This window comes from Motacilla alba, chromosome 2 (assembly GCF_015832195.1).
Source record: "Motacilla alba alba isolate MOTALB_02 chromosome 2, Motacilla_alba_V1.0_pri, whole genome shotgun sequence".
NCBI classification, from domain to species: domain Eukaryota; kingdom Metazoa; phylum Chordata; class Aves; order Passeriformes; family Motacillidae; genus Motacilla; species Motacilla alba.
This window is the reverse complement of record NC_052017.1, coordinates 111,150,147-111,177,619: the sequence shown is the minus strand read 5'-3', so window position 1 is coordinate 111,177,619 and position 27,473 is coordinate 111,150,147. Positions and strand designations below refer to the sequence as shown.

The following is a 27,473-nucleotide window of genomic DNA, read 5'->3' as shown; positions in this document are numbered from 1 at the left end:
TACTTGATTTTACACTGACATTCGATTCTTCATTACTATTTGGTGTACTGCAAACTGTAATGATACCAGAGGGGAAAAAAAAAAATTAAACGTTGTTGAACAAACCGATGAGAAACTCTGGTGACAAAATAGCAATTATTTTTCCTTGAGCAGAGGTCTTCATGGGTCAGCAAGATAACAGCAAGTGCACGAAGACATTTTTAAAAATTAATACTTCTATTCAGTCATATTCTTATCAATGACAACACAAATGCACATTAATCCTTCTTATGAGTCACTTATAAGGTCAGTACCAGCAGATGTCATAAGAAAATCTATACTTTCACTTTATATGCATAATTTAGGCCTCTTTGCATTCATGTGAAGTACACTTCATTTTTTCCATGGCTATCTTGAGACTGAGAACTGCTGTGTGTAGAAGATAAAATTCATCTTGTGTTGTCTACACTCAGACTCAAAGCTAAGGTAAAGTTTTCAAAATCATAGATTACAATGACAAAAATATTAACCCTTCCTCCCTCTCCTAAAAAGCATCACCTACACTTGTATGCATTCTTAAATCTTACTGACAAAAGCAAAAAAACATGATAAATTGCTGTCTGGGCTTGATCTACAGAAAAATAAACAATACAAGCACGCAATATCACTTTCTGTCCCACTAATGAATTGCAATAGATTAATGTGATATTCTTTGTAGAAGAATTGATGATGAACTTATCGGCTGTTCCTTGTGCCTGCCACTGTAATTTAGCATTCATTAATAACTATTTAAATGAGAGAGAAGCTGAACACATACAGTCTATAAAGCTGAAAACACTTGTCAACACTTATATCAAACCTTATTAGAGAGTCGGTCAGCTTGAATTTTAAGGGAATGATTGCCTTCCATTCCATAGGGCAGCATTGTTCTATTTGCCTACTGTAACAGTATCTAACATAGAAGAATATGTTTCCTGTCTTGTTTCTAGTCCTCTAAAATAGTTTAGACTTATTAACAGTAATACTGATTATATACAAAGACATGCTTTGTGTAATATGCAATAAATAGACTCAAAATATCATCTTACCTTTATACTTAATCCAAATCCTCCGACAGTCTGTCTTCTAATTGTTACTGTTCTTTCCTGGAAAAGAAATCAAGTTTTGCTAGATTTAATGTCTTCTGCCAAAACAACTATATTCACACTTCAATATGTTTTTTCAACATTGATTTTTGTTGTTTTAATGTAGTTCTGAGTTCCTGCACTGAAAATCCCATGAAACCTATGCTCCACAGGAAAAAGACAAAGCCTGGAAGAAGAGATCCTGTCTCAAAAAAACCAAAAAACCAAAAAAAACAAACCCCAAAAACAAACAAAAAAAAAAAACAAAACAAAACAAAAAAAACAAACAAAAACAAACAAACAAAAAACAACAAAAAAAACCCAACAAAAAATCATTTGTTCAATTCACACCATCCTAGCAAGTAATGCAATGCTTTAAAAAACCCAGAACTTTGGAGACAATTATGGTACAACACACACATTTCAGGGTTAAGGCCTTGACTAGTCCTAAACTGGTCCCATCTGCAGGTTGATCACTACATGTTGAAGTACATACACTTCACTCCTGCTGTACATTTCCCAATTCAGTTTCATCTGAAAGGAAAACAACTTGTGCATGCCAAGACCACTCACTGATGTTAACCAAAGCCTAACAAGTGCACACATTGCATGAATTCATTTCAAAGCACAGTAATGATCCAAATTTAAAAAAAAACAAAACAAAACAAAACCAAAAATCACCAGAAGCTAATGCAAAAGCAGCCACTGTTGATATCAGAGCAATGGTTTGCTCTGAGAAATCATAAGCCATAACCCACAACTAATAAAAGCAGCCCATCTTTTTCCTTTTATTGCTTGTCTAAAAATTTGTGCCATAAAAACTGTAAGCTACTATCTGTCTCAGATATCAAATTTACAAAAAATACTTTTTTGGGTTTTTTCCTACTCTTTCTGTTGACTTTATAACTACAGATCATTTAGAATTAGTACATTTTGGTAGTGGTAAAAAATGTATTATCAGATATACCATATATCCAGATTCAAACATATCGATTTTATGGATTTCTGAATGTCCTCTACATGTGGTCTAGATTTTATACTCATTTAATTACCTAGACATCTATTGCATGGTATAAGTCTGTATGTATGTGACATTTAACTATATTTATTTCAGCACAATCAACATAGATCGTCAGTGTCAGTCAATTTGAATAGATCATCAGGAATGTAGCAGTGACAGAAAGGATGAAATACATACAGATTTTTTTTTTTCCTTACTTCATTTACAGAAAGGAAAAAAAAGGAGGTACCACATAAAAGTTTTGGAAAACTGTTATTTCAGAAATTCGTTGAAAATCAAGTTACCTCGTCTCTTTTTCTACATTTGTGACAAATATGAACTGAGTAACTGTGGAAAGAGCAACTGTAAACTCATCCTATGTTTTGGACTGAAAGACAAAATGGATTGCCTAAAATGAGACTAGCATTTATTCATTAAGGCTAATGCTTGCCAAATGCAAAATGCTTGCAAATATTTATTCTAAGAAAAAGGTGTATATTTTGCTGTTAAATAGCCAAACATTTCAATTTTTGTTTTTAATATAAACCTCTATAAAGGAACTTTTGTAATGCAGTTTGAGTTCAGGCCACAGACTGTACTCAGAAAACCTAGAAAAACTTTTGTCTGTCACAGTAACAGATGCAGGTAATGGTGCTGACCACATATTCAGGATGAACTGATATAGGCCACAGTCTCACGTGTGGTCTAAGCTGAGTTTACCTGAATGAACAGAAAACAGTCAGCTGTGGCTCCACTGGGAGCTATATTTTTCCTGTTAACTTTATCTTGTCTCCACCTCCAGCTTGCACTGAACATGGAGTTAAGAACATGAACTTGACTTGTACACTCTAGTAAATATATTCTGTTATTTTTTGTTATACATGCTCAAATCAAATAGAACACACTTGTGCTAAGATGACATTGAAAAATAGCAACCTTTCCCTAAACTGGCTTGACCTGGATAGTTTTACATCAAACATGAATAGAATAAAGGACAACACATGGATTAAATTTCAAACTAAGTAATATCCTCAGTGAAAAACATGTAACTTCATAAAATTTGTAGTTCGTGATATGTCAGTAGTCACTGTAAACACTGGCATCTAAACATATTCTAAGCTGAAGCCACATTTTTTAAAAAAACTGATAGAAAACTATACTGAAGTGTATTTCTGTCCTCGTGGTCGTTCTTAGCCCAACACGTGCCTAAGTATCCATAAAAAAGTACCCACAAAAAAGAGTGAATTAAATATACTATTTGGTTTTCACTCAAGCAAAGGCAGAATCAAGATAGTCCTGAAAACACCTGATCCAGGGTCTTCTGTGAGTTTGCCAGTGCTGTGTGACAGAAAACTAGAAAGATTTCACATAGGAGTTCATCTTTACTTCTTTATGTGAAAAAAAAGTCATGCTAGCATGGAAGATTTCTAAATAGGCAAAACTGTACAGAAGTAAGGAAGGAAACCAGAAAAATTTCAATACACTTTTTCAGCACAACATAATGTATCAAGGGTTTTGTCTAGTATTTTTTGTAATTTCTTTCCTATCTCCATTGAAATTTGATCTTAAATATTTTGGGACCAGAGAGTTACTGAACTGAATTTCACTTCAAAAACATATTGCAAACTAGATTCACTTGAGTGAAGTGTAATGTCCAGGGAAGGCATTGCATTGTATTTAATTTAGGCTAAGTCAAAACACCTCTCAGTCTTACAATAAAAAAATCATACTTTACTTATTTGCAGAATTGCATTTTCTTTACATCAAGTTAGCAAACAATAAAAAACATGTAAATGACCTTCAAAAGTACAAATCAGAATTTCATAGAAGCTGTAGATTTCTTTAGTAAACCATCAATAATCCCCTAGTTTGCAATTGAAAACCTCATATAAACCTTAGAGTGAAACAGCATTTCCAGAACAGTTAGAAGCATCAGACATTTCATACACTTGAATTTAGGTTTGGGATAAAGCCCCAGCTCTAATCATCCATTGGTCAATGCAACTTTATTTTTGTAATCAATAAATTTTTGTAATCTATAAAGAAAAATAAACACATTCAATCCTGGCAGGTCAAAGCAGGTGTCCAAACCAGGTATTAATCAACTGCGTCAAGTATAGAGGCAGGATGTCAAATTTAGCTTGAAAAAAAAAAAATCCCTCCCTTTTGACTTACAAAGTAACTTGAATCAGTATTTTGATGATAGATACTAGCTTTGAAATGTTTTGGCAGAACACTCCTTTGTCTAAGTAAGTTTTACTTTTTGATTTGCACATGACTCATTTCATGGAACCCTCAAAAACCCCAAATCAAGCTTAACTTTCAGTGCCATTTTCAACCCAGGTGAATGGAATACACCTTGTTGGCAAAGCAATATATCTTTATGTAAAGTATTTTTACTATAATGATTAATGCACAAAATAAATTTAACCAGCAATCTGAAGCAAATTATTTTGTTCTGATGCCTTTAATTAGCATTTCAAGTGAACAATAACATTAATAAAATGCTTTTCTCTGGTCTAATAGGTTTAAGTTCTTAAAAAGATTTACAACTATTCATTAAATAAACACAGCAAGAACTGTGGAGGCAAAAAAAAATTGTACAAGTGACAAAGGGCTCTAAGTATCGTGACTGACTATTTTATTGCTCAGGTTAAAAATCCTGATATTCTATTGATTCTCTATTAATATTTTTATGCTTTCCCTTCTTTTTGCACCACAAGATATTCTATGAATTTGCAGTGGTTTTGCAAATTCCAAAAGCAACTTCATTTCCACGTTTACAAAATAAAACTTGGTTGAGATGAAAAGATACTTAGTTCACTATCAAGACTTCACAAAGTGTTCTGTGAGCTTGTAATTCCATTTTCACATTTGTTATCTACATTATATCAAACAGAAGGGAGGTCAGAGCTCCTAGGACTCTTAAAAGCAAGATTCAGAGTAGTGTTCTTGCTGTTTTCTGGAACAGAACAAAAGTAGTTATCATTTTATTGAAAAACACAAAGCTGCTGCCATGCTGTCAGCATTTTCCACGTGTCTCAGAAAATTGACTGGAACGGACAGCAAAGAGTTTTGCCAAAAAACAAAAATCTTCCTCAGAGCTATGCAGTGAAAGAGAAACAATGGTTTTGAGGCTTTCATTAAAGACCTACTGAAATTTCTTAAAATCCATATGATCTTCTGGGGAACATAAATGTCATCATAAGTAAGATCAGAAGTGGAAAATGACCATGTGAGCACAAAGCAACATAAATAGTGAGGAAAGGAAAACACAGAATCCTAGGTAATCATTAACTATTTATATTTAGTCAAGAGTTAATGTTATTTTTAAGTTACATCTTGGAGCAGAGTAAAAATTCAAGTAATTCATACTGAATAGTATATGATGTAAAAGAAAGTTTATAATTACTTAAGTGACTCAAAAAATATTTTTTTAGCAATCTTTACAAACTATCTACCTTTTACAATATAAAACAGTCATCTAATGGGATCTAACAATTTTATACCGTGTCTCTATGAAAGAAGTCAAATATATGTTGAACAAAAGGATGAAGAAACTTCAAAAATCTTATCAAAACTGAGTTCACAGCATGTGAAACTTAAATATACCATTTCTCAACCTTATTCCTAGTGTGTGGTTATTCATCTGTTGAGTCTGGATATTCATCTTACAAGAGTAAAGGTATAAAGAATTAGTTTGTCTAGGTACATACAGAAAACAAGACCTCTCTTTTCAGAGGATTAGAAGAGAGACCAAGGGGTTTTACATAAGGAAGAAGATGATAAAAAGCTGAAAGGTTTGCAGCACATAACAGGAGGTGGGGAAAAAAGGAACAGACATGGAGAGGAATCTACAAGGATGTAGGAGGAAAAAAAAAGGAGGAAAATATTAGAACATAAATTTAAAAAGGTAATAGTATAAAGATAAAATCAATACATTGGCAGCTACTTCATAGATCAACCTGTTAACATTTGATGCCACAATACATTCAAGGCCACTCTCATAATTTATCGGCTATTAGTAATCCTACTACATTTTGAAATACGAAAATATAATGAGGATTTTTAAAATTCCATTTAATCATTGAATATATTTTCAAGGTTTTAAATCCTCTTTTTGATAATGCTTTGCTCTTTCTTAGTGACATTTCTTTGGATTAATTTACCTGGGCAAGCTTTATACTCCTTTTGAGTGTAAAGGACACAGGACACAGGTCAGTCACATTCCCAATTTGAAATAATAGTGTTAACTAGGTTTGCCAGCAGACTTGCTCATCTGCTAACAACTTCCATCATGTGGCATTTGAAGCTTGTCTCATTATTTCAGTTCCTCATGCAACTGGAGGAGGTTGGCAGTAAGGGAGGGCTGCAGCCTGCCTGGTCAACTGGAAATCCCCCTTCCTCTGCATCTGTGCTGGAAACTGAGGGTGGCAAACACAGCAGTGTCATGCAGGCTGCTAATAGTGACTAGAAAAAAAAAAAAGCTCTCAACCCTTCATACTTCAAAATGTTTCTTGTCCGGCAGCCTATGCTTGAAAGCTGAAACATTCACCTAAATATCTATTTCTAAAATTTCCACTCATGTGATTGATTCACTTCAGGAATCCTGCATTTCTTAGTATAGAAATAAAAGAGAAACAAACCTATAAACCCATGGTCAGGCTCTGAACTCCCACCAGGTTTTGTAAAGAACATTCTCTGTAGTTTCCAGCTCCTGACTTACATCATCCACTGCTACCAATGTTTTAGGTTCTCTGATTTGCAATATTTTCCTTTCTTGTGAAGGAAAAGCCTTCTTCCAATGAGGAAACGTCATTATTTTCTTTCAAATCTGGCATTATAAATGGCATTTTTAACCTCAGCTGATTGCTATGCTTTTTACTTTTAAGTAGCTGCAGAAAAGTAAGCTGCCTTAGGCTTTCCCTAAATAATCATATTTACATCTGTCAGGTTGTCACTTTAAAGCTGTCCAGATTGGCAGGGGAAAAGAGTTACCCCCATCTGATAGATACTTGACGACTTCAGTGAAAAAATGGATTCACTCCACTGAGTAGCTGACAGATACCAAAAAGATAAAAAACCCAAAGATTCTTACTGATAGCTTTGAGAAGGTAACAAGAATGGAAAGGGCTTGAAAGGTGACTTATCTGTGCACATATTTGCAATTCTTTACAAGACAGGGAGTTCCATTTTGGCATTGTTTAAAATATTCATTCACATACTAGAATCAAAATTGTAAATAAAGACAATAGAGTAAATAAGTCAAAACTACAATTTACCATTTTAAGCTTTTATTTTTTTCTTCTATTTCTATTCATTAAAATTGCTATTTTAATTGAACCTTTATTTAACAACAGTAAAACATATGACAAGAAAATTCATAATTTTCAAAAGAGAATGATGCAATATAACAAATACAAAATGAATTTGCTGGAAATCACAAAAAATTAAATATTCAAGCAAGGAAAATCTAATATCTTCATGTGAGTTCCCAGGCATGTCATCCCCAAGTGTGTGTTGTAAATTTAAATTTATTCTTAAAAATTATTAACTTTATTTTTGAAATTTTGAAAATAAAAAAAAAATCTATTGTGTAAAGTTTTTAATTTAAAATATTTTTTTTCTACAAAAGTAAAAAAATAGAAAAGCTCTAAAAACGAATTCTTTTAATACTTTATGGGCTTTGTATATATTTATGACTCTTTCAGCACTTGATTTCACAATAGCATACAGACAATCCCAAAAGTGGGACATATATATATTTTTTATGCTTACATTAAAAAAATAAAAAAGACAGTGTGGTTAACATAAATATCAGAAAAAAGATCTGTCTGCAGTGCAACATTTTGAGGTAGTGCTACATCCTGGTGTTACTAAAGGTGTTTATTGATAGTTTTTTTAATCTCAAAACCAATTACAGTCCATAGGCTACAGTGAGATACAATTGTATCAACCTCAGTTAAAGGCTTGAATAAATGCCATGCCACTCTGAGAGATGCTGCTCTATCAATTCACAAAAAAACACCTATTCACTCATTTTTTATTGGTATTGAGTTATGATTGACCTTTACACAAATTTTCCGCTAAGATCCTTAATTTAAAAATCAAACCAGTAAAGTAACTTCTTAATGTTTAATTAATTATTATGTTTACTACACAGCAGCACAGAAATAAATTACTTGAAAGAGATGTGACTCATCTGAATGTTATCATCAGGTGAGTTAACAGTATTTTGTAAAATCTATGACCCTTTAAAAGAATATTTAAGAAAATTTTGTAAAAATGCAAACAATCCTGGTAGCTAACAATTTGCCAGCTGCTTTCAGTTAATTTTGATTCGTTTAGAAAAAAGAGTAGCTGATTCAAATCATCCATTCTGTCAGATGATTCATTGTCATATCCTTAATTTATGGATCTCACATGCACATAGACAATATGTGTAGAAAAAATTCTGAGTAAAATTAATGAACAAAATTTATTAAAGAAAAGCAAAAATCCACAGCTTCCTAAAGAAATAAACTGCTTATCTTGATATAGCACAATAATCCTTTTCCTTGAATTTCAGATGTTCATGAAAGTTGATAAAAACCACGAGGACTAACTCTAAAATATTGATTCTGGAATGGCAAATATTAAAACCTTTCCTAGGCACAAATCTACTTCAGCTATGCTATACCTTAGGCTATCTCCTCTCTCATCATAATTTTCACCAAGTTCAGCATTAGGCTATCCTGGTTAGTCCAGGCTATTTAAATGTATGTCTAAAAAGATTGGGATTGCCTCACTGCACATTGTTACATGGAACACCATACAGCAAACCTTTGTGAGCATAATTTCAAGTAATTAAAGAAATATGCTTAAAAGAATAGATAAAGATATTCTACACTTCTGCCATAAAAAGTGATGAGGTTCCTACACAGTTTAATTCAACTCTTTTTGGGACATTTCATAACTGCTATGGGAGAAAAAGGATTGACCTAAGGGACCTAACCTGACCTGAGGGACAGCAGTCTTATCTCCCAACACAAGCCACTCCAACTGAGGCTTACACTTCCCATAACATAAAACCTCTCTACAGGCAAGGATTTAATTTGGATTAGTAACAACACTGCCTTCCACACTTTGAGTTACACAATATGTTCTCATCCCACTTTTGGTCATTTGCACTGGAGCTCAAATCTACATTGGCTATCTGCTAGCAGCATAATGCTGAACCCACTACACTTCTTTCTCTTGGAAAGCAAGACTTTCTTACTGCACACAAAAAGAAATATATTTAATACTTATTGATGCAACTGATGCTCAAATTTAGATGTAGTCCATGATCATTTGAATGATGGTTGATGCTATATGGAATTGCTATAGGTACAATTGCTGCAGGACTCTTAGTAATGCTTTTCATTTTTTTTCAGCCCACTAAAGAAACAGATGCTTTCCTTTTTTAGTGTATATCACTATTTATTTTGCTCATAATCTTTTATGCATTTTATTTTTTTACTTCAAACTGTAGACAACAAAAGAAGAAACAATGTTTCTCTTCACCTCTTTAGTTTTGGAAAGTAGAACTGTCTAACACCAAAAGGAAGCGTTCCAAATTAAGAACTAGGTCCTTATCCCATACACTCACATTAAACAGCACTTCATTCCTAAGGAGCCATTGATTTTATTTAGATTATTCCGCAGGATACAGATCTGGATGCTGCTGGAACGTTAAGTGCCTGTTTAAAGACTGTCCTACACAGAGGAGCATGCAAATTGATTCAGACTCAACAAACAGAAGAGACACTGTTCTGAACTAGAAACACAGTAATAGCCTTTCGTTCCATACCAGTGCAGCCGTGATAAAGCAAAACCTTATAATCAAATTATTTAAAGATTATTTATTTAAACTGATTAAAAATTACTTTTACTGTAGCTGGTTGTCTCTAAAATTTAGCAAAACTATTGTTCCTCAGTTACAAATTTTATTTTTATGCTTAAAGAGTTTATTCTCTGAGGCATTCAGTGTCAGCTGCTAATGAAAACCTTTGCTTTGTAGAACTCAGGTAAAAGAAAGATAAATGCAGTCAATTATACAGAATGATAGAAAGAACAGAACAAAATGAACCAAAAAAGGTAAAACATAGGGAAAAACAAACAAACAAACAAACAAATTAATTAAACCTAATAAATCAGGAATAAAACTGAGGAAAAATAGAAAAAAAAAAAAAAAAAAGGAAGCCTGTGGGACTTCTGTGATTATAGTATATAATTAAGGTTCATGATTCCAGATTATTCAAATTACCTGTGACAAAAGGACAGTTAACTGTCTGTGAAATGCCAATCATCCTTAGTTGGAATAAACCTACTGCTAAAAAAACCTAGTCTTAATCCTAAAGGAAATCAGAGTAAAGTGCTCAAAAGTCACTACTCTAACGACAACACTTCCAGGAAAATAAATGCTGCATCAACACTCTAATATCAATCAGTTAATGAGGTATGCATTAATATGCAAATAACGGGGGAGTTTAACTGGGGAAGCAAATAATCCATTATTTTCTACAGAGCCTTTGCAAAACTAAGGAGAGAAATACTGTAAGAGGAAGCCTTTCTGTGAAAAGGGAAAAAAATTAATATGCATTTCATGAAGACATTTAAATAACAAGTTCAGCAGGATATTACAGATATTACAGCAGAATAATGAAAGTCATATTTCTGAGTGATAAAATCTTTTAATAAATAAAGTCAGAATGGTGTTGGTGGAATAATGGTGCCACAGTGTATGTTACTAATTGAACAACTACAGCTTGATCTTGAACTCATAATTTCTTTCTATCCTGGCTGCTGGATGTCCTGTCTACTGAGGAACAGGGGAGTCTGATTGGTAAAAGGATCATCTATATTCCTCATAAAGGATACAGACCTGTATTAGCAAACTGCATTTGTTCAGCATAAAACAGTCAGAAGCTAATCTCAGATTTGTCAAGCAAATAAACCCAGACTCTATGGAGACTCCTAACAATGTGTTCCTCTTGTTTCAGAGAAAAGATCTGAAGAATCCACCTTGAGATATTCATAATCATGCAAAGGATAATTTGATACATTTTTTTCATTAATCTTTCACACTCTTTGCACTGCTAACATTCTACCAATTTGTTTTTAATTTGTGCTTTCCATCTTTTTATTGTGCTTGTATTTAGAGATGCAAGTATGTGGCAACAGCAGCAATTAAGTAATAAAACACACATAATAGCATTAAAAAAACATTTGTATGAAAAGATTTCACACTACTATGCCTCACAAGATTTAACATGGAATTCTATGATTATTTTATTTAGCTCAAAGGGAGACCAGAATGTTTATGATAGTTTCACACAAATCTTAAAAGTATCTCTAACACATATAATTAAAGTATCTATAAAAATGTCTGTAGAAATTACTACTAAATGTTTTCTATGATTTTTGTACCTATCTCCTAATATTAAATAAAAACTTTGCATTACAATAGCTCTAAACCCTACAGTATTATTCTGTATAAAATTTTACAGATCTTCCAAATAATTGTAGTTTCTCATGCACAAAATTCAATATGATGCTTAAATAAGGAATCTGACACATCATGTAAAGACAGTAATACATAAAGCAAATTATCCCGCTGCTCCATCTCTGTTAACATGATATGCTGTTAAAGCTAGTGACTCTCACAGCATTCCTAAAGTCTAGTGCTGGGCTACCACAGGAAGGAACCCGAGCAACAGAGGATAAAAGGTGTCTCCTCTACTAGCAAAGCCCTGACATAATTATCTTATCAACTCCACAGACAATACTCAGATACATAAGTACATTGAGGTATCTGTACTCCCTGAAAAAACCACTGCTTGTGTCATTCCTCCCACATTCATTGGCTCCAATACCCAAGTGTGAGAGAAGAGAAACAGTGCTGCATTCATGTACATACCTTAATATTTATTGCTGCTTCTTAGGTGAGTATTGCTAATATTTACTCACAGAAGAAGCACTTAGTGTAAACAGTATAAAATGAAATACCAGTCCATGGGAGCAAATGCATAAAGATGTGTGTATGCACCCGCACACACATACACACAGCGCTGTTTCTTTGTAAAAAACATCTTAAAGAAGAAAGAAAAACTACTTACACCAGAATAGAAAGGCTCACCAGACACACAGATCACATCCTGCTCCTGGATCATCAAAATATCTTTGGCTAAGTGCAGTCGCACTTTGAAAGGCTCCTGGTTACCATCCTGCAGCAAACAAACCCCTGTCTTTGTCTTCAACGGCGGGAATAAAGAAAAAAAGTTATTTTCAGTTAGCACTTAGAATTATTAGAAGTGATATTTTGAATAAGAATACTTGCTAGATAGGTACAGTCACCATAAACATGCTAACAAATACCCAAAACTATTTTCAATGATCACTGTATTTACTGTGTTTAGACTACAGGAGAACAAATGTTACAGTACTAAATATTAAAGGCAGATTTTGCAATAATAGGGTACTATTTCACCCATGATGATTTTGTGAAACTCCTTCCAAATTGCTTCAAATCAGCTGTGCTCTTATTTTCCATCTTTTTATTAGATGGTGAAACACCCCACTTGGACATGAAATAAAAGCTGATCCTCCACACATTGCACCATTTTTGACACAGAAACACATATAATGGCACCTCCAAAAGAGCCAGATGTGAGTACCAACAGCTACATGACCCCAGTTGTGGGCTATTTATTCTTTGTCTGTGAATACAACATGGATTTAACTTTTTTATGGTCCTTTTCAAATGAGAACGCTGAGCTAAGAATACGAGAAAATAAATCAAAGACTAAAACTCCCTGTAGTAACTTAGTTTTGGCTCCATTTCTGTGTTTTACACTTACGGCTAAAGATCAGGAATTCTGTAGGATTCCTAAAGATGTAATGATTTTCCAGCAACCAGCAGTGCCTTTGCGGCAGCACTTACTTGTACCATCTTTTGGGGCATTATACATGAGAGGATGAGCACTGAAAAAGTTGGCACGTGAAAGTACCATCAGTACTTAATTATCCCTGAAGGTTATGTTGAAAATAGCACTCTGCAACACTTCATCAATGGACAAAATTCCTACTGGTAGAGCATTTTTTTTTAATATGAGAAACCTGCTTACAAATCTGCTTTACAATCTAAAACCTTTGCCTTACAAGTAATTTATCAGCATAAGTATTTGCATAGATACATATAGATAGATAGATAGATAGATAGATAGATAGATAGATATAAATATAGACATAGGTATAGATATAGATATAGATATAGATATATACATATGTAACTCAGATGAAAATTCACATCTAAAAAGTACTGAAAACCTTTGACTCATCAGTGCCAATAATAAAACCTTCACTATCTTCACAGAGGTCAGATTTCAATCCAACAACTGTAAAAAGTTGGCTTAAGAGATGATCAAGGAAAGAAAAGTATGTCTCTGAACTGTAAGTGCCAAGGTTGACCTGGCTGAATCTGAGGGCTCTTTCTCAGACAAGAGCTTAAAAGAGTATTTGGAAGATCTCCCCATAATGTGCTCTTACATCCATAGCATGGAGAGAACAAACACAAATATGGAACTGACAGTAGGCCACTGGCAATAGAGAAGTTTAAATCTCTCTCACAAGGCTCTAAAAGAGGTGGAAAGGTCGAGGACAATCTTTAAATAGCTCTATATAATGTTCTCCACTGACAAACTGTTCTGTCACTTCTGCTCCATACTCAACACTCAAACTTTGGAAATTTTTTTTTCTTGGATGCCAGGAGCAAATGTTTATAATTCAGCCATGACTTTGAAAGTGGCACTGACATTGTTTTTATTCTTTTTAATCTAGGCAACAAGAAGAAAAGAGAATTAAGAGCTCTATACATTGAACTCACACTGAGGTTAGTCGAAGCTCCAGTCAACAGTCATCCTACACCATTTTCACCATTTTTCTAATATTAACGTTTCCTTTTTTTTTTTTTTTTTTTGCACAGGATAAGAGGGAAACTGATTGATGTGCGCAGACAAAATAAATGGATCACAGAGGTTTTCACTGAAAAATTTTCTCATATCATACATAAAAGGTTACAATATTAAAACATTGGTCATGTCCTTGGAACTTCTCCTTTACACACTAAGATGCCTCCTGTCTCCTTGAAGTTGTGAAAGAAGCAGTAAGTGACAATGGAAGTTGAACAATGTGGATTGTAAATAATTATGGTCAAACAAAGGAGCTAACACTTTGAAAATGCCTGTTTTCTGCAGCAAAGCTTGCAATATGCCTTTCCTCCTCTCTGCATAACTGGCAATAGAATAAATTCTGCCTTTCATACACTAGGTATACTAATGCTGCCTTACTTGATTGAACATTTCTGATTTGGTCCATAATCTTAAAAAACTCTAGAGTCCTTCTGCAAAAGCTGAGGGGCTACTTTGTAGGAATTAGAGGCAACCACAGCAGGCACAATTAGACATTAGAATAAAATTAAAATTCAAGTCAGTTTCTAAATGCATATGAGCTGAGCTTATTCAGCCTGAACAAGCAAATCAAGCTTGGGAACAGCAAAATATTTTGGCCCTTGGAAAGACTGATCACACACACTCAGAGACCTTATTTACATCAGACATTCTAAAATGTAATGAACCACTTTACTGTTGTTGAGTTTTATGAAAGCTAGTTTACAATACAGTTCAAAATTAAATCTTCAATTATACTAGCTCCTTCCCTCTCCAACCTGACAGCTGCATTAACCATGTTAAAGAGGAGCATGTAGTTGAGTTTCATTAGGTAACTTCAAAAGAAGACCTTGAGAACAAAGACTGGAATTAAATTGTTTCATTTTTGTCTGTTAAAACCTCTTTCTTGCTACTCTCACCCACCCTCTTCAAAGGATTCCACAACCTGAGTAAAATAAAGATGTGAATTCCTGTTCCAGAGCTGGAAATTAGGGAACACAACCTGTATATGTACTTTCATCTACACTGCTGCACACATCAACATTTTTATTCACGTGGCCCCAGCAAAATTATTCTGATCAGCTGTATAGCCTATAGCCCTGCCCTCTCTTACATATGAAGAGCTTAGATGGCGTGAACATGTGTGTATTGGTGTGCATGAGGTGTGGGAGTGCAGAGTTATGGCTAATATTGGCTTTTGTTCCTGACACCAATTTTTAAGAGATTCCATGTGAGTCTGTGATAAAACTTTTCCCTCCAAGCGTTCCCATATCACTGGCAGAGTGCTGAGCCCTACTCCTGTCCTACAGCAACAGGACACAAACAGCTCATTGGCTGAGCTGCTGGGCCATGCAAGGCATCCCCTTGTGCTCAAATGTGTGGTACACTGCACCACCTCACAGCAAACATGCAGAGAGAAGCAGAGTTCAGCTGATAACAGCTTGCCAAGCCAGTAAACTTTGATCGAGCCCAAATCACCAAGAACATCACCTTATTGATAGAGTTGGGCTGCTGTGCTGCAAAGATGGGAAGAAAAGTGAGTGTTTGAAGTTGTACATTTTTATAAAGCAGAGGAGGTGTGTTAAGGAATGCATATGGAAGCATTGTAAGGAGGTGAAAGGGTTTCCATATGAGAGAAGAGCCTGTGGCTTCAAGCAAAGTGATGAAGGAAGGTAGTGGTACCTAAGTAACAGATGCAGTCAATGTTGCACCCACACAAGGCTGCCTCTGTCACCTCATTCCAAACAGTTTCAAGCTGAGTTAGATAAGAACACTGATGTGGCATGAGCTGATGTCCTGGGAACTTCTTACAGTTCTGAACTAATATTATTACAAGAGGGGCTGAAAACTGATCTCCCTTTGCTTCATCACACCAGTCTGTGGTGAACTTTCTGCTTCAGGTCACTACCAGAGAACAGTAGAGGTGAGCAGAGCCCTTAAGGCAGACTGCTTTTCCAGAGAATATGGTCACACTCTGATCATTACTAGCAACAAAGGAATGAAAAAAGGCCACTTAAAAATTATACCCTGACTTACAGCACGTCATCCATAGGGGCTGTGTAAAAGATCTGGCCAAAAGATTCCTTTCCTTAAAGGAATTTTGAAATTCTTACATACCAAAAAAACCACTCCACATTTCTTAAATGGTCTTCACAAATATTTAAGAAATAATTTCAGGGAAAATACTCATGAAAACTACAGTTCCTACATTTATACTAGCAGCAGGGTACCTACAAAACGCATACCAAAATAAATACTGCAGAACAAATATTAATAAATGTACCTGTTGATTTAGAAGTAAATTTCCTGCAGAACTTCCAAAATAAATATTTTTTAAATTTATCTGGCTTATACAAGACTGCTTGCAGATTTTCTGTCTTTTTTTTTTTCATTTTATGTCTTTGGGTTTTTTTCTTGTCATTTATGACAAGGAAAAAAATTCTAAAACATTTCCTTTGTTTTGTTTTCAAATAGAGTTTCTCAGTCTTTCAGGCCATTTTAAATACTTGTAATTAGTTTTCAAAGCATGGCTATATATTCTTCTTAATGTTACTTTATCTATGTTTTTGGCCCTACAGGAATAAAACAATTTATTTAGATTAGCTACTCATAGTTTCATATCAGCAGGAAGACTTCAACAAATATCCCAGAATAGTTTAGTTCATGAACAAGTGGAAGCAAGAAAGAGGAAAAACTCAGCATATTTTCTATGCAAGGTGACCTGGATTTTTAGTTTCTACTTTGACTGTTATGTCCCAAAAGAAAGTAAGCCTCTGCAATTTGGTTTTAAGCCTTGAAATTTATTTCTACTATCAAGAATATGATAGCAGTAAGGAGAATGGGTTGCAAAACTGCCTTAAATGTGTACCTAGCTCCTTCAGATTATTATCTACCCTTTTGGATACTTATTTGAACTGAGGCTGACCTCTGAATATTTGGAGATATGCCTGTCACTGCTTCACAATTGTAAGTAATAATAATAAAAAAGGAAATTGAATCAGAGGTTTAAGGAGGTAATGACATTGGATTTAAGAAGGTAATAGCAATGGATTCAAGAGGCAGGAATATGTGTCAGAACCATATATAGGATGTTTTTTAGACAGTCCAGCTACACATTCTGTGGAGGTATTGCTAGTTTAAGGGAAAAGCCCTTATATTGTCAAAAACTGGAATGCAGCCCAGACACACAAGGATGTGTTCAGCTTGTCATTCAGAGCCTCTTCAATCAGATACCAACATTTTCCAATCCAAGGGACAGCAAGTCCATTCCTGCATACAAATTGTACACTCCAGTCTGAAAGAACTGCAGAAAAATTCCAAATGTGGACTTGAACTTATTTTAATTTCATTTGTCAGGTATTTGCCAGGTAAGTATTTGCTGTAGTATTCTTTCTAAGTGATTTTATTGAAAGACTGAATTCTTATAAAGTCTTGTTTCAAACTGTCTGCAATACAAAATGCAAATTAGACATCTGGAAAAAATATATATTGACATAAATATGTATATCTATGAGCTTCTTACTAAGCTATAGTACTTTTTCAGAGAGAAAATTTTCTTTTTCTGACACTGAAAGGATGCCACTTTGATGTCTGAGTTGCCAATGAGCTTACTGTGACTATGGAGTTGAACCCAAGAAGAGGTAAGGTAATATAAAATTGAAACCTATTGTGAGAACATGTATGTTTCTTCAAATTCACCTCACCTATTGCGTTCTAAGAGATATTGTAAATTATGAGTCATTTTCTATCATGTGATTGTGAGGTTAAATCATGAGTTGAAGCTTCATTTGAGAAAAATCCCAGAAACCCAATGCATTGCTATCTAACAGAATTTATAAACAAAGGAAAGCATCAGCTTAGTCTGAAACATGTGAATCAGAAAATGGCAACTAGAAACAGATAATAAATGTTTATAACGATATTTGGGCAAGAAATTCACAAGGAAGTTAAACATGGTTTAAAATTTAAAACACGTTTTGTTGCAGGAAAGGCCCCCCCCGCCCTGCAACTAGATGGATGTTGAAATAGAGGTCACTATACCTTTGAATAACAGAACATATCAAATTATAAAGCTTGTGAAGTCTACAAGAATATTTATAGAATTCATAAAGCACAGGACAAACAGTTTACCAATTCAAATGAATCCTTCAAAGAAACAATTGACACTTCTGTGAAAACAAATGAATAGAGTGTAAGCAGGAAAATGAATGGGATATTTATTAATGTTATTTATTAATTTATTAATAGTTTGATGCTATACTGGGGGAGGGGGGGGTGGGGAGGAAAGCCAAACTATTAGAAGTAAAGTATGAGATTTCAGAAAGTTAGAAAGCTGCTAATGAAGTTTGTTCATAAAGTACATGGAAAAGATGAACTTAAAAAAAATCATAGGGGGAAGATGTTCTAATGCATTCTAATCATCCCAAGTCTTCAATTTCAACAGAAGGATACTTTCACTGCAGAGGACAGTATTATGTCAGAGACTGAGGTTATCTTCCAAGAGATAGTTTTCAGAATATAGAATAAGGTCAAGTGAGTACAGGAGAGCATTTTAAGAACCCAGTGACTCTATGATTTATGCTCTTGTAAAGTTCAAAAAGCTCGGGATAAAGGGTAAAAGAGGAGCTGGATAGTCTTATGGTTTAGAAATAGTTAAATAGAAGAACCAAAAAAATGGATCTATTTGCTGATCAGTGAGGGAAAAGAGCATGGAATACTGAAAAATGAAAAAGGAAACAGTGAAAAAATTCTCACATGTAGCAAGCAGAGAAGCCATGCACAAAAAAAAAAAAAAAAATCACCTCTTCAGATAGCAGGTAGTTTCCCTTAAAAAATGTGTGTATATGTATAAGATGTCCTCTTTTTGTAGCACCATTTGAATTGTCTAGCATGGAAGTTATTTTCCTGCAGACTAAAACTACTTTAAGGTGCTTTGAAAGGCAGCACAGCCTGAAGATAAGATGCTTGGGGAAGAAAATAATCATTAGAATACTAGAAATCACTTTGAGACTGCAAACAAACTCTACCTGTCTATATATCTGCATTTAACCTCTCATTATAATAACCCTGACAGCTCCAATCAGATCTGCTGCAGGAAAGATGCTTTGTGCATCTTGGGCACAAAGTGCAAATGCAGGTACCTATGAGGAGACAAGACCATTTCAGTGTCCAAATCTTAAACCAAATCTCAATAGTAGACACTATAAGAAATTAGGGATGCATGAAAGCATCAGTACTATGAAAGAACTAAATTTCCCTCAGAGACTTCCAGTGCACTAGAGCAGCAGTTAATTAGAATGAAAAGTCATTTGAGGGAAAAAAATCGAGTATGTCATGGACACCATGAAAAACATGATTTAGCCTCAGTGCATCTATGTGGAAAATTTTGGTTTTATGCTAATTGAAACTCGGCTCAAACCATTTACTGCCATTACTAAGGATGGAAGTACTAACAAGAATCTGAGCCGCATTCACCAGTTTTGGAGAGCGATCTCAGCTCTTCTGCAGTGTAGCGGGGCTATAGCACCAGGATATGCAGATGAAAGGAAACAAAAAGAGGAAGAGGAAGATAAGACAGCCAAGATGCTTCACAAAAGCTTTTACTGCCATTATCAAGAACTTCTTAGTAACTCTTCTTTGCAGTCTCCATATCATGGAGTTTTTTTTAGGAGGGGTGGAATCATTCTCTTCTTCCCTTGTCTACCATGGAAGCTCTGCAAATCAGACAATTTTTAAAGAGCTAAATTTGAAATCAATGCCCCCATTAGAAACTAGATACAGAATGACACAGATATGTCAGTGTACTTGCGCTGTAAAGGCTAAGATAGGACTCTTATGCCTACTTGTCTTTCTGTGGCTGCTCTTGTCATTACGTCTGCTGGACACAGAGTGAAGTTAATTGCCATTAAGTAGTCTACAGAGTTTAAAGAATAACAACATAAAAAATATGAAAATAATACTCATCTTCCTCTTTACTTGAATAAGTGCATTCAAAAAGAAATAATAATAATAATAATAATAATAAAACCAGAACCAAAATGCCCTAATAAAATGCTTTAACTCTTGGGCAGCCATGAAGCAGTTAGGAAGTGGGAGTATATGATCATTGCAGGCTCCTTCCAACTGAAAATACTCTATTTTAAAAGCCAAACCTCAAGATTAGCAAGAACGTTTTCTTCCACACAAATAATCTGGGATATACTGCTATAGAATTTACACCATGCAGGCATCTTCTGAGGTATTAAAGCCTGATATATACCATCCTGGAAAAACATTACAGTATTCTTTCCCAAAGGCAGGGCTCAATTTAGTATTACTTTTTGACCCTACTACTCATTTCAGAATGCTGTCATGATTTATTGTTCTTTAGTCTGCTTATTTTCTCTTCTCCCCTAATTTATTCCAACTGGTTCTCAAGTCACAATTGGTTATATCTGCAGTTAGTTCTTGATTTTAGTGCTGCGCCAATCCCTTCACTTCTATTATTTCATGGGATCATGGTCACAGTTAAAGTTCTAGCCAGTTTTCTTGTTTCCAGTCCTGCCCTCCTAAATGCTGTTTGTGGTTTTCAGTGTAAAGGTAATTTTTATGATTTTTTAAATTATAATAATGCATTAAAATCATTACATAATTTGGTGTAAATGGTTCTCACCATGTCTCAATTGCTGAAGTTGTTAAAATCACATTAAAACAATTGTACACAGACAATCACTGAGTAAATAAGATGTCCTTGCTAGTGTCTACAAATACATTTTATTTGCTTTCTTTAAGGCAAATTGTTATAAACACAGAAAGCACTTTCCTAATCTCTAGTGGAGGGGGACTGAAGTACTTTGGATTGACTTTATGAAACTGATTCTAGGCATAAATTACTCTCTTACCTCACTAAATCTGAATGGAATTGTTTTTCATTTTGGTCATCTTCACAGCTTCCCTTCTCCCTACCCCCTTTTCTCCCACACTTCTAAATTTCCCCCTTGATTCTGCTGAGCAGCACCAGACAAATTCCTGGCTCCATTGACATTTTTCTCCATGTACAGGCTTTCAGATAAAAACAATTTCAAGAAGAGCAAAGCTCACACAAAATGTAGCTGTCTGCACCTACGTTGTGCCTAAAGAGGTAAACGGGAACAGAGGTGAGGTCTAGTGATGAATAAACTTGCGCAAATTCTTCCATCTTCAACTACAAAGTCCATCTGCCACCATGAAATGATCAGCTGAATAACTAATATTTGACTATAAAATTCCTAAAACTTCAGGGGAAGAAAAGAAAAGGCGGGGGGGGGGGGGGGGGGGGGGGGGGGGGGGGGGGGGGGGGAGTATCTTGTATACAAAAAGAATTAAAAGTTCATTGATTTTCATTCTACTATTGGAAAAAAAATCTGATCCTACCTCTTCACAGGCGGTCCTGAAATCCATGTGCTATGACACAGCAAGTGATATTTGTCTAAAATGGAGAGAAAGATTTCATTAGAATGAAAAAAGATAGCAAAACATAAAAGTTATCTGTCTGAGATGAGCCACTGCACTTCTCTTTGCTAGGTCCAGTTATAGCCATTGCTTAAAAGGAGAAATGATCAAAGTTGCAACAGGATTAGGAAGATGTTAGAAGTTGTTCCTGTTCTTATAAAGTACACAACCTGGTTTCACTGAATATAATCAAAGCAATGCTTGTGTTCCCACCACCTCCTCGCTTTCACAGGACATTCAAACATACATTTCTTATTGCAAGTAGAAACTTCTTTCTTTTTTGTTTTCAAATTTTTTTTTCATTAGTAAGAGTATACTCAAAAGTAACAAAAATAGAGACAACTAAGTGTTGCTCTTCAGAACACTCCCTCTTTTAAAAAAACCTTTTTTTTTCTTTTCTTCCCTAATTAAAAACCATCACTCGCCAGTACCTTTTGTCATGTACCTAATCTCTCCGCAGAAGCCACTGTCATTTAACAGTGTGCTTACTTTCCAGAAATATGTATGAGTTTGAAAAACAAATGTTAGAAAAGTCAGGAATACGTGTGAGTGCTGGCAAAATGTCACACCAAATCCTGAGATTATTACTTTGCCTGGCCTTTACTTAAAGTGTATTCATCACTATGCACACTTATGCATTCATTTATTTATGTAATAAAACCACTGGAACAGAGTGTTAGCAGAGGCTATAACAGTGTCCTGCTGCTGGGTCTGCAATAGAAACACTCATGCATCGGTCAGTAACATTTTCAGGAAACACAAAACAGTCCTGGGCAAAACAGCAGTTTCATTCATTCATGTATGCATGGAAAAAAAAAATCCCATAATAAAATTCTCTTCACCATGTATTTTATTACTATTTTGCATTAACAATGTGCTTGCCATTACTTGTATAGTACTTGAAGTTCCAATCCAAAATTTGCAGCCTTAGCCTAAGTTGAAAACAAAATTCAAAATTCCTCACATAGTACAAAAATTTAAGACCTAATAGTTACAATTAAACCTCTTAATAATAATAAAATATTTTCATTAAGTCTCTTGATTTATTTTGCTGGCCTGAATGCAGTTTTATTGAACAGCACACATTTGAGGTTAATGTTCTCTATTTATTGAGCTCTGCCTGGTTCACAGCCTGCTCTCTAGACTAATATCTAGCAGAGATAGCCTATGTTGGCTATGTTACAATTCAGAAATTTTAAAATAACCCATCATCATTCCTTCCTTATCTGCTTTACACGAGCAGCAAGATCCAATAACGAACTGTATCTGTAATTCTGCTATCAAAAACGCTCATAAAATCAAGGTCACTATTACTGTTTCAAAGATTTTCTCTCTAGTGGGTCGGCCACTGTGTTACAAAGTATGTTTCCTTGTAATCTTTATGAATTCTTTTTCCAGCTGAATAAACTGAAGTCGAAAAGAGACTTTACTCACCTTAGCCAAATATTCTGAGGACTTCATAGCCTTCTGGAACTATAAGAGCATGTATCTTTGCAACATAAACTGAAGTAATGCACAGCGCTCTCCTTTCTTGGGCCCTGGTCATGGCAGGTCACTAATTTCAACTGCAGTAAAAAGTTTATTCTCTTGTGCTATGTTCTGACCTATTAATAAAAGTTCTTCAAAGTTTGGGTTTGGGCAACTTTGGTTCCACAGTCAATGACAATTCCATTTTCATTCTCTTTTAGCTATTCTTTGATCTAAACCTTGTCTAACCTTGTCATTTCTATAACTCAGTATGACTACTTTTTTTTATTCTTGTTTTTTAGGTATAATGCATTTATTTACTTAATTCAGAAATATTCATATTATCACAGAGAAAAAAAGAATTCTTACTAACAAAATATTGTCTAAAATGTAAAGCTGGAGCTACATAATTCTCAACACAAAATAAAATTCTTTGCAGAGAGTTTATGTGTTTCTCAGGCAGGCAATATCTCAGTACCTAATCTTTGCAATACAGTTGCCACTGCTTCTGCCCCCCTCTATTTCCTACTGATTCTCATCTGCAGCTGCACAGAGAATGTCAGCCCATTATCAATGTTCTTTTTCCAACTATCAGCAATTTTAAAATACTTGATGTTTTACAAACAGCACACAGAAGGTTTGATTACAAAGTGCAGTACCTCATAAACAATCTCAGAAATGTCATTGTTTCCAGCCCTTATACCCCAAATAAACACTCTAGATAATTAAATTACAGGAATACACATCATGCATCATGCAGAAATGTTATATCTTATGCTGGTAAAAGCCCCAATGATTACTGATTGTCTAATTCTGTAAAAAAAAAAAAAAAAAATTAAAAAAAAATTAAAATGATAAACTGTAAAACCCACTGCTTACAGATATCCGTGATAAGCTTCTGGCTAATCTCTGCAACCCCATCTCCAAATCACAGCCACTTTCACCTGAGCAACTTTCTAGCTCTCACAGGAGTTTCCTTCAGCCTAGATAATTTTTTTTTTTTTTTTTTTTTGCCCCTCCCCACCATTAGGTTGCTCTGGGACAAACTGTGCTTCAGAATGTGAGAAAGGAGCTGCCTGTGGCTTTGAATTGAGGAGGAGCAGAGGAAACAGGAGGTCCAGGACAGAACCTGGTTTGCAGGCGCAGAGGGAGGCATGAATAGCATGTATCACTCACAGAGAAACGAAGGCTCCAAAAGCAGTGTGCCTCTCTCCAAAGGGGCTGGGAACCACTGCAATCAAAGATACATAAACAAGCAAGCTTTGAAAAGTTACCTGCCGTCCTTGCAACTTGACTTGCAATCTGCATCTCCCTCAAAACTGAGTTATCAGACCTATTTAGCTGACCTCTGCTGATGCATGTAAAAGGAACAGTGTGTGACAGACAGGTTGGGAAGAGACTTTGACACCCCCTTGGCAGAAAAAGCAGTTATTCAATACTGAAGAAACATTTACCAAGCAGTATTTTTATGGCATTTGTGTTCTAAAGGGAAATCAATGGCTAAAACATAACAGTAAAGATGAGGGCTATGGCAGACCTCAGAGACAGAGCTTCATTTAGGATAATGCACTGAGCACTTGAGCTATGCTCTGATCTTCTTATAATAAATCAGGTCATGTTCCAGTGGTATAATAGATGTAATTTCACAAAGTACTTCCATGACTGAATATTCCAGTACACAACAATGAAAAAAGATAGCAAACAATAAGAAAATTTCTTGTGCGCACAACATCAAGAAGAGACATTTTGTGAAGAATAGGAAATACCACAAGCCAAATGAAATACTACTGATAGTACGAAACAATTAATTCTCAAAGTTACTAGTGCAAAGTAAGAATACAACAGTGTATGCACAAATAACAAGTGTATGGAGAAATTCTGCATTATCAAATGCAATTTTATTTAGCATATGATAGCACTGTAAATCACTTGTATATGTCTTACTTGATGGAGAAAAATCACAAGAAATTCTTATTTTCTGACAAATGTCTGAACTGCTAATGGGGAAAGAGACTAAAACCACATTTCAAAGGCAGAAATCACAGATCAGCAACTACTTATGATAATAGTCTACAACTAATGTTTGCCTTTTGAAGTCCTTCTGCCTCTATTCTTGCCAAAATATTTTGGGCTCTTCATTGTAAAAAAGTCTGAAGAAAACCATATCTGCCCTTTTTGTGTATGTTCATGTTAGGAAATTAAACATACATACATTTGTAACTCTGCAAGGCCTTTTTTAGCAATAATTAAAATTAAACCCCAAACCTTCTCTATTATAAATACGTAAAATAGATTTAGAAATTATCCTTACATACAGCATAGCTAGTCCTTTTTGCTTTACAGGAAATAAAAATATTTCTGGAAAAGGAGATACATTACTTCAAATCCAAATCTATTCCATCCAGTTTGCCACAAGGTGTTTGGTACTGGAGAGTGGTCAGAGGCATGCAGACACCACAGTAAATCAAAGGAGCAGTTGAGTAACTGCAGATTAATAAACTCTCATTCAGTTATTGCTTTCCAGCACAGTTGAATTATATTTTGTTTGACCACTGAGTTACTTATGTTCAGTTAACATAATGATTTTTAGTAATTTACATATTGGACTCATTTGTTGAAAAATTTCTCATTGAGTTGGCAACAGTCTCAAGCAATTCCTCATACCTCCTCACAAAGTTCAATACATGAAGAGGCATCTGTATATCCATTGCACAGAATTATAGTTTTAATAAATTAATGTTAGAAGAAGGATGCTCAAGAAGCTGGAGGACCCTATGCTATATGTACCTCAATCTACCTGATAGTGCAAGGACTGAGATGAACTTTGGAATCAGCAAACCTGTGCAGTTCTTTGGCAGGAAGGAAAATAATTACCTGACAAAGCTTTTTAACAAAATGTCCAGCTTTTAGCAAAGCTCATGCTTCAAAAGAATTGAAGTTGGCAATTAGTAACTAACATGGTTTTTAATGTTTTGTTCATTTTACCCTGGTTAAAACAAGTATGGTATTTATCTGCCAGTCATAATTTATTGTTTTAGTGGCAAGCCTATTTAATATGCAAGCCAAATTAATGATTCACTCTATAAACAACAATTTTTCCATATTCAGTGATCCAGAAGGCACTATTAACTGAACGAATTTTCTTGGGCTTCTGTTTGTTTATTCAGTGATGTTTGCATCAACAATTATCTAGTGTCCCCCAGAAAAAACACTCACAAAATGGCCTAACAAGTTGCCCAGTCTGTTCTGGCTTGGCAAAAGAAAGCTATTGCAAATGGCAAAAAAATCTCAAAAAAATCCACAAAAAAACCCCAAACCAACACAACACACAATCTTTCAGAAAGAAAAGAAGTATTAGAAGAGAATAATCTCAAACCAGTGATATTAAATGGCAGTGGGTTGTTGCTGCATGTCATTATGTGAAATGTACTATGGCAAACTGGAGCATGAAAGTTTGGTTCTGGGTCAAAGTCTTGAATGCTGTCAGGGAAAAAAAAATCTTTTGCCTGGTTTCTCACCTTTCCAATGTTACCCTCTGGTGATTCAGTAGATGTCTAAACACAATTATGTACATGATTTCAAAGAGGATGGCGCACATGTCAGAGCTCAGGCTTGTACTAAATGTCTCCTTATTCTTCACTGCTCTGGAGGCTGCATGAACTGTGACATGATTTAGAAAATGTCTCAGTTTTTCCTAAATAACAATGCCTTTTGTCATAAATAAGGAGAAGTTCATCTCTGACTATTCGGCACTGCAGTCTGGATTTTCCCTCCATTATCTCTCAACGCAAAATTTTTGTATAGAAGACATACTGGCACTCCTCTGCCAATGCAAATATTTCACACTCAAATGTAAATTTCATACCCCTGGCAATATGCCTCATGCGAATAATTCAGTGAGACTTTCCACATTGTATTGCATCTTTTGATTTCACTTAAGTTAAAAGAAACAAGACAAAAAAAATTTTTTATCAGTGTCCTAAAGGAGGTTAGCAAATAAATTAATGGTTGTAAATACTTGAGAAGTATTTATTTCAGATTTTTAGATCCTTTATGAACACCTGACAAATATATTTATACCTGCATATATATAAGCATGTGACATTTCCAGAGTTAATTGCAGTTCTTAATGTAAAAATAATCACTCACAGGGATATTTTTAAAATATGTATATCCTGCTTAGGAAAAATTAAAATAATAATATGCAATGAATAATGAAAACTGTAACCCGATTAAATGAAGAAATGACTTTATGTCAGACTTATTACAGATTATTGAATTAAAATAATATGAATATGTTTTATGTCCAGTTTACAAGAGTATAAAGAAGCACATATTTCCATTTTTTCAACTGACTAAATTTTTTCCATATACCACAGAAAGTGCAAACCAGGAATTTCCAAATGATATAACATCATTTCTGCTCATTTGATAAAGTCTGAATCACAAACGCCAGTATGGCTTGAG

General features: G+C 34.7%; 1 protein-coding gene across 13 annotated transcripts in view; it reads right to left on the bottom strand.

The window, feature by feature from the left end:
* Positions 1 to 27,473, bottom strand: part of SNTG1 (syntrophin gamma 1) — a 321,662-nt gene that overhangs the window by 138,738 nt on the left and 155,451 nt on the right. For 10 of the 13 annotated variants that reach the window (XR_005256059.1, XM_038129566.1, XM_038129568.1 and 7 more), the window contains 3 exons: positions 21,462 to 21,516; positions 12,243 to 12,377; positions 1,068 to 1,124 (listed from right to left, as the gene is read on the bottom strand). Coding sequence is in view for 11 of the 13 variants with exons in the window: in XM_038129566.1 (XP_037985494.1) it covers positions 1,068 to 1,124; positions 12,243 to 12,377; positions 21,462 to 21,488 (219 nt within the window). In the remaining 2 variants the exon portion in view is untranslated. Of the gene's footprint in view, positions 1 to 1,067; positions 1,125 to 12,242; positions 12,378 to 21,461; positions 21,517 to 22,973; positions 23,002 to 23,885; positions 24,655 to 27,473 lie in introns of those variants that run through there. The other 3 variants (XM_038129570.1, XM_038129572.1, XM_038129576.1) reach the window with 3 other exon arrangements.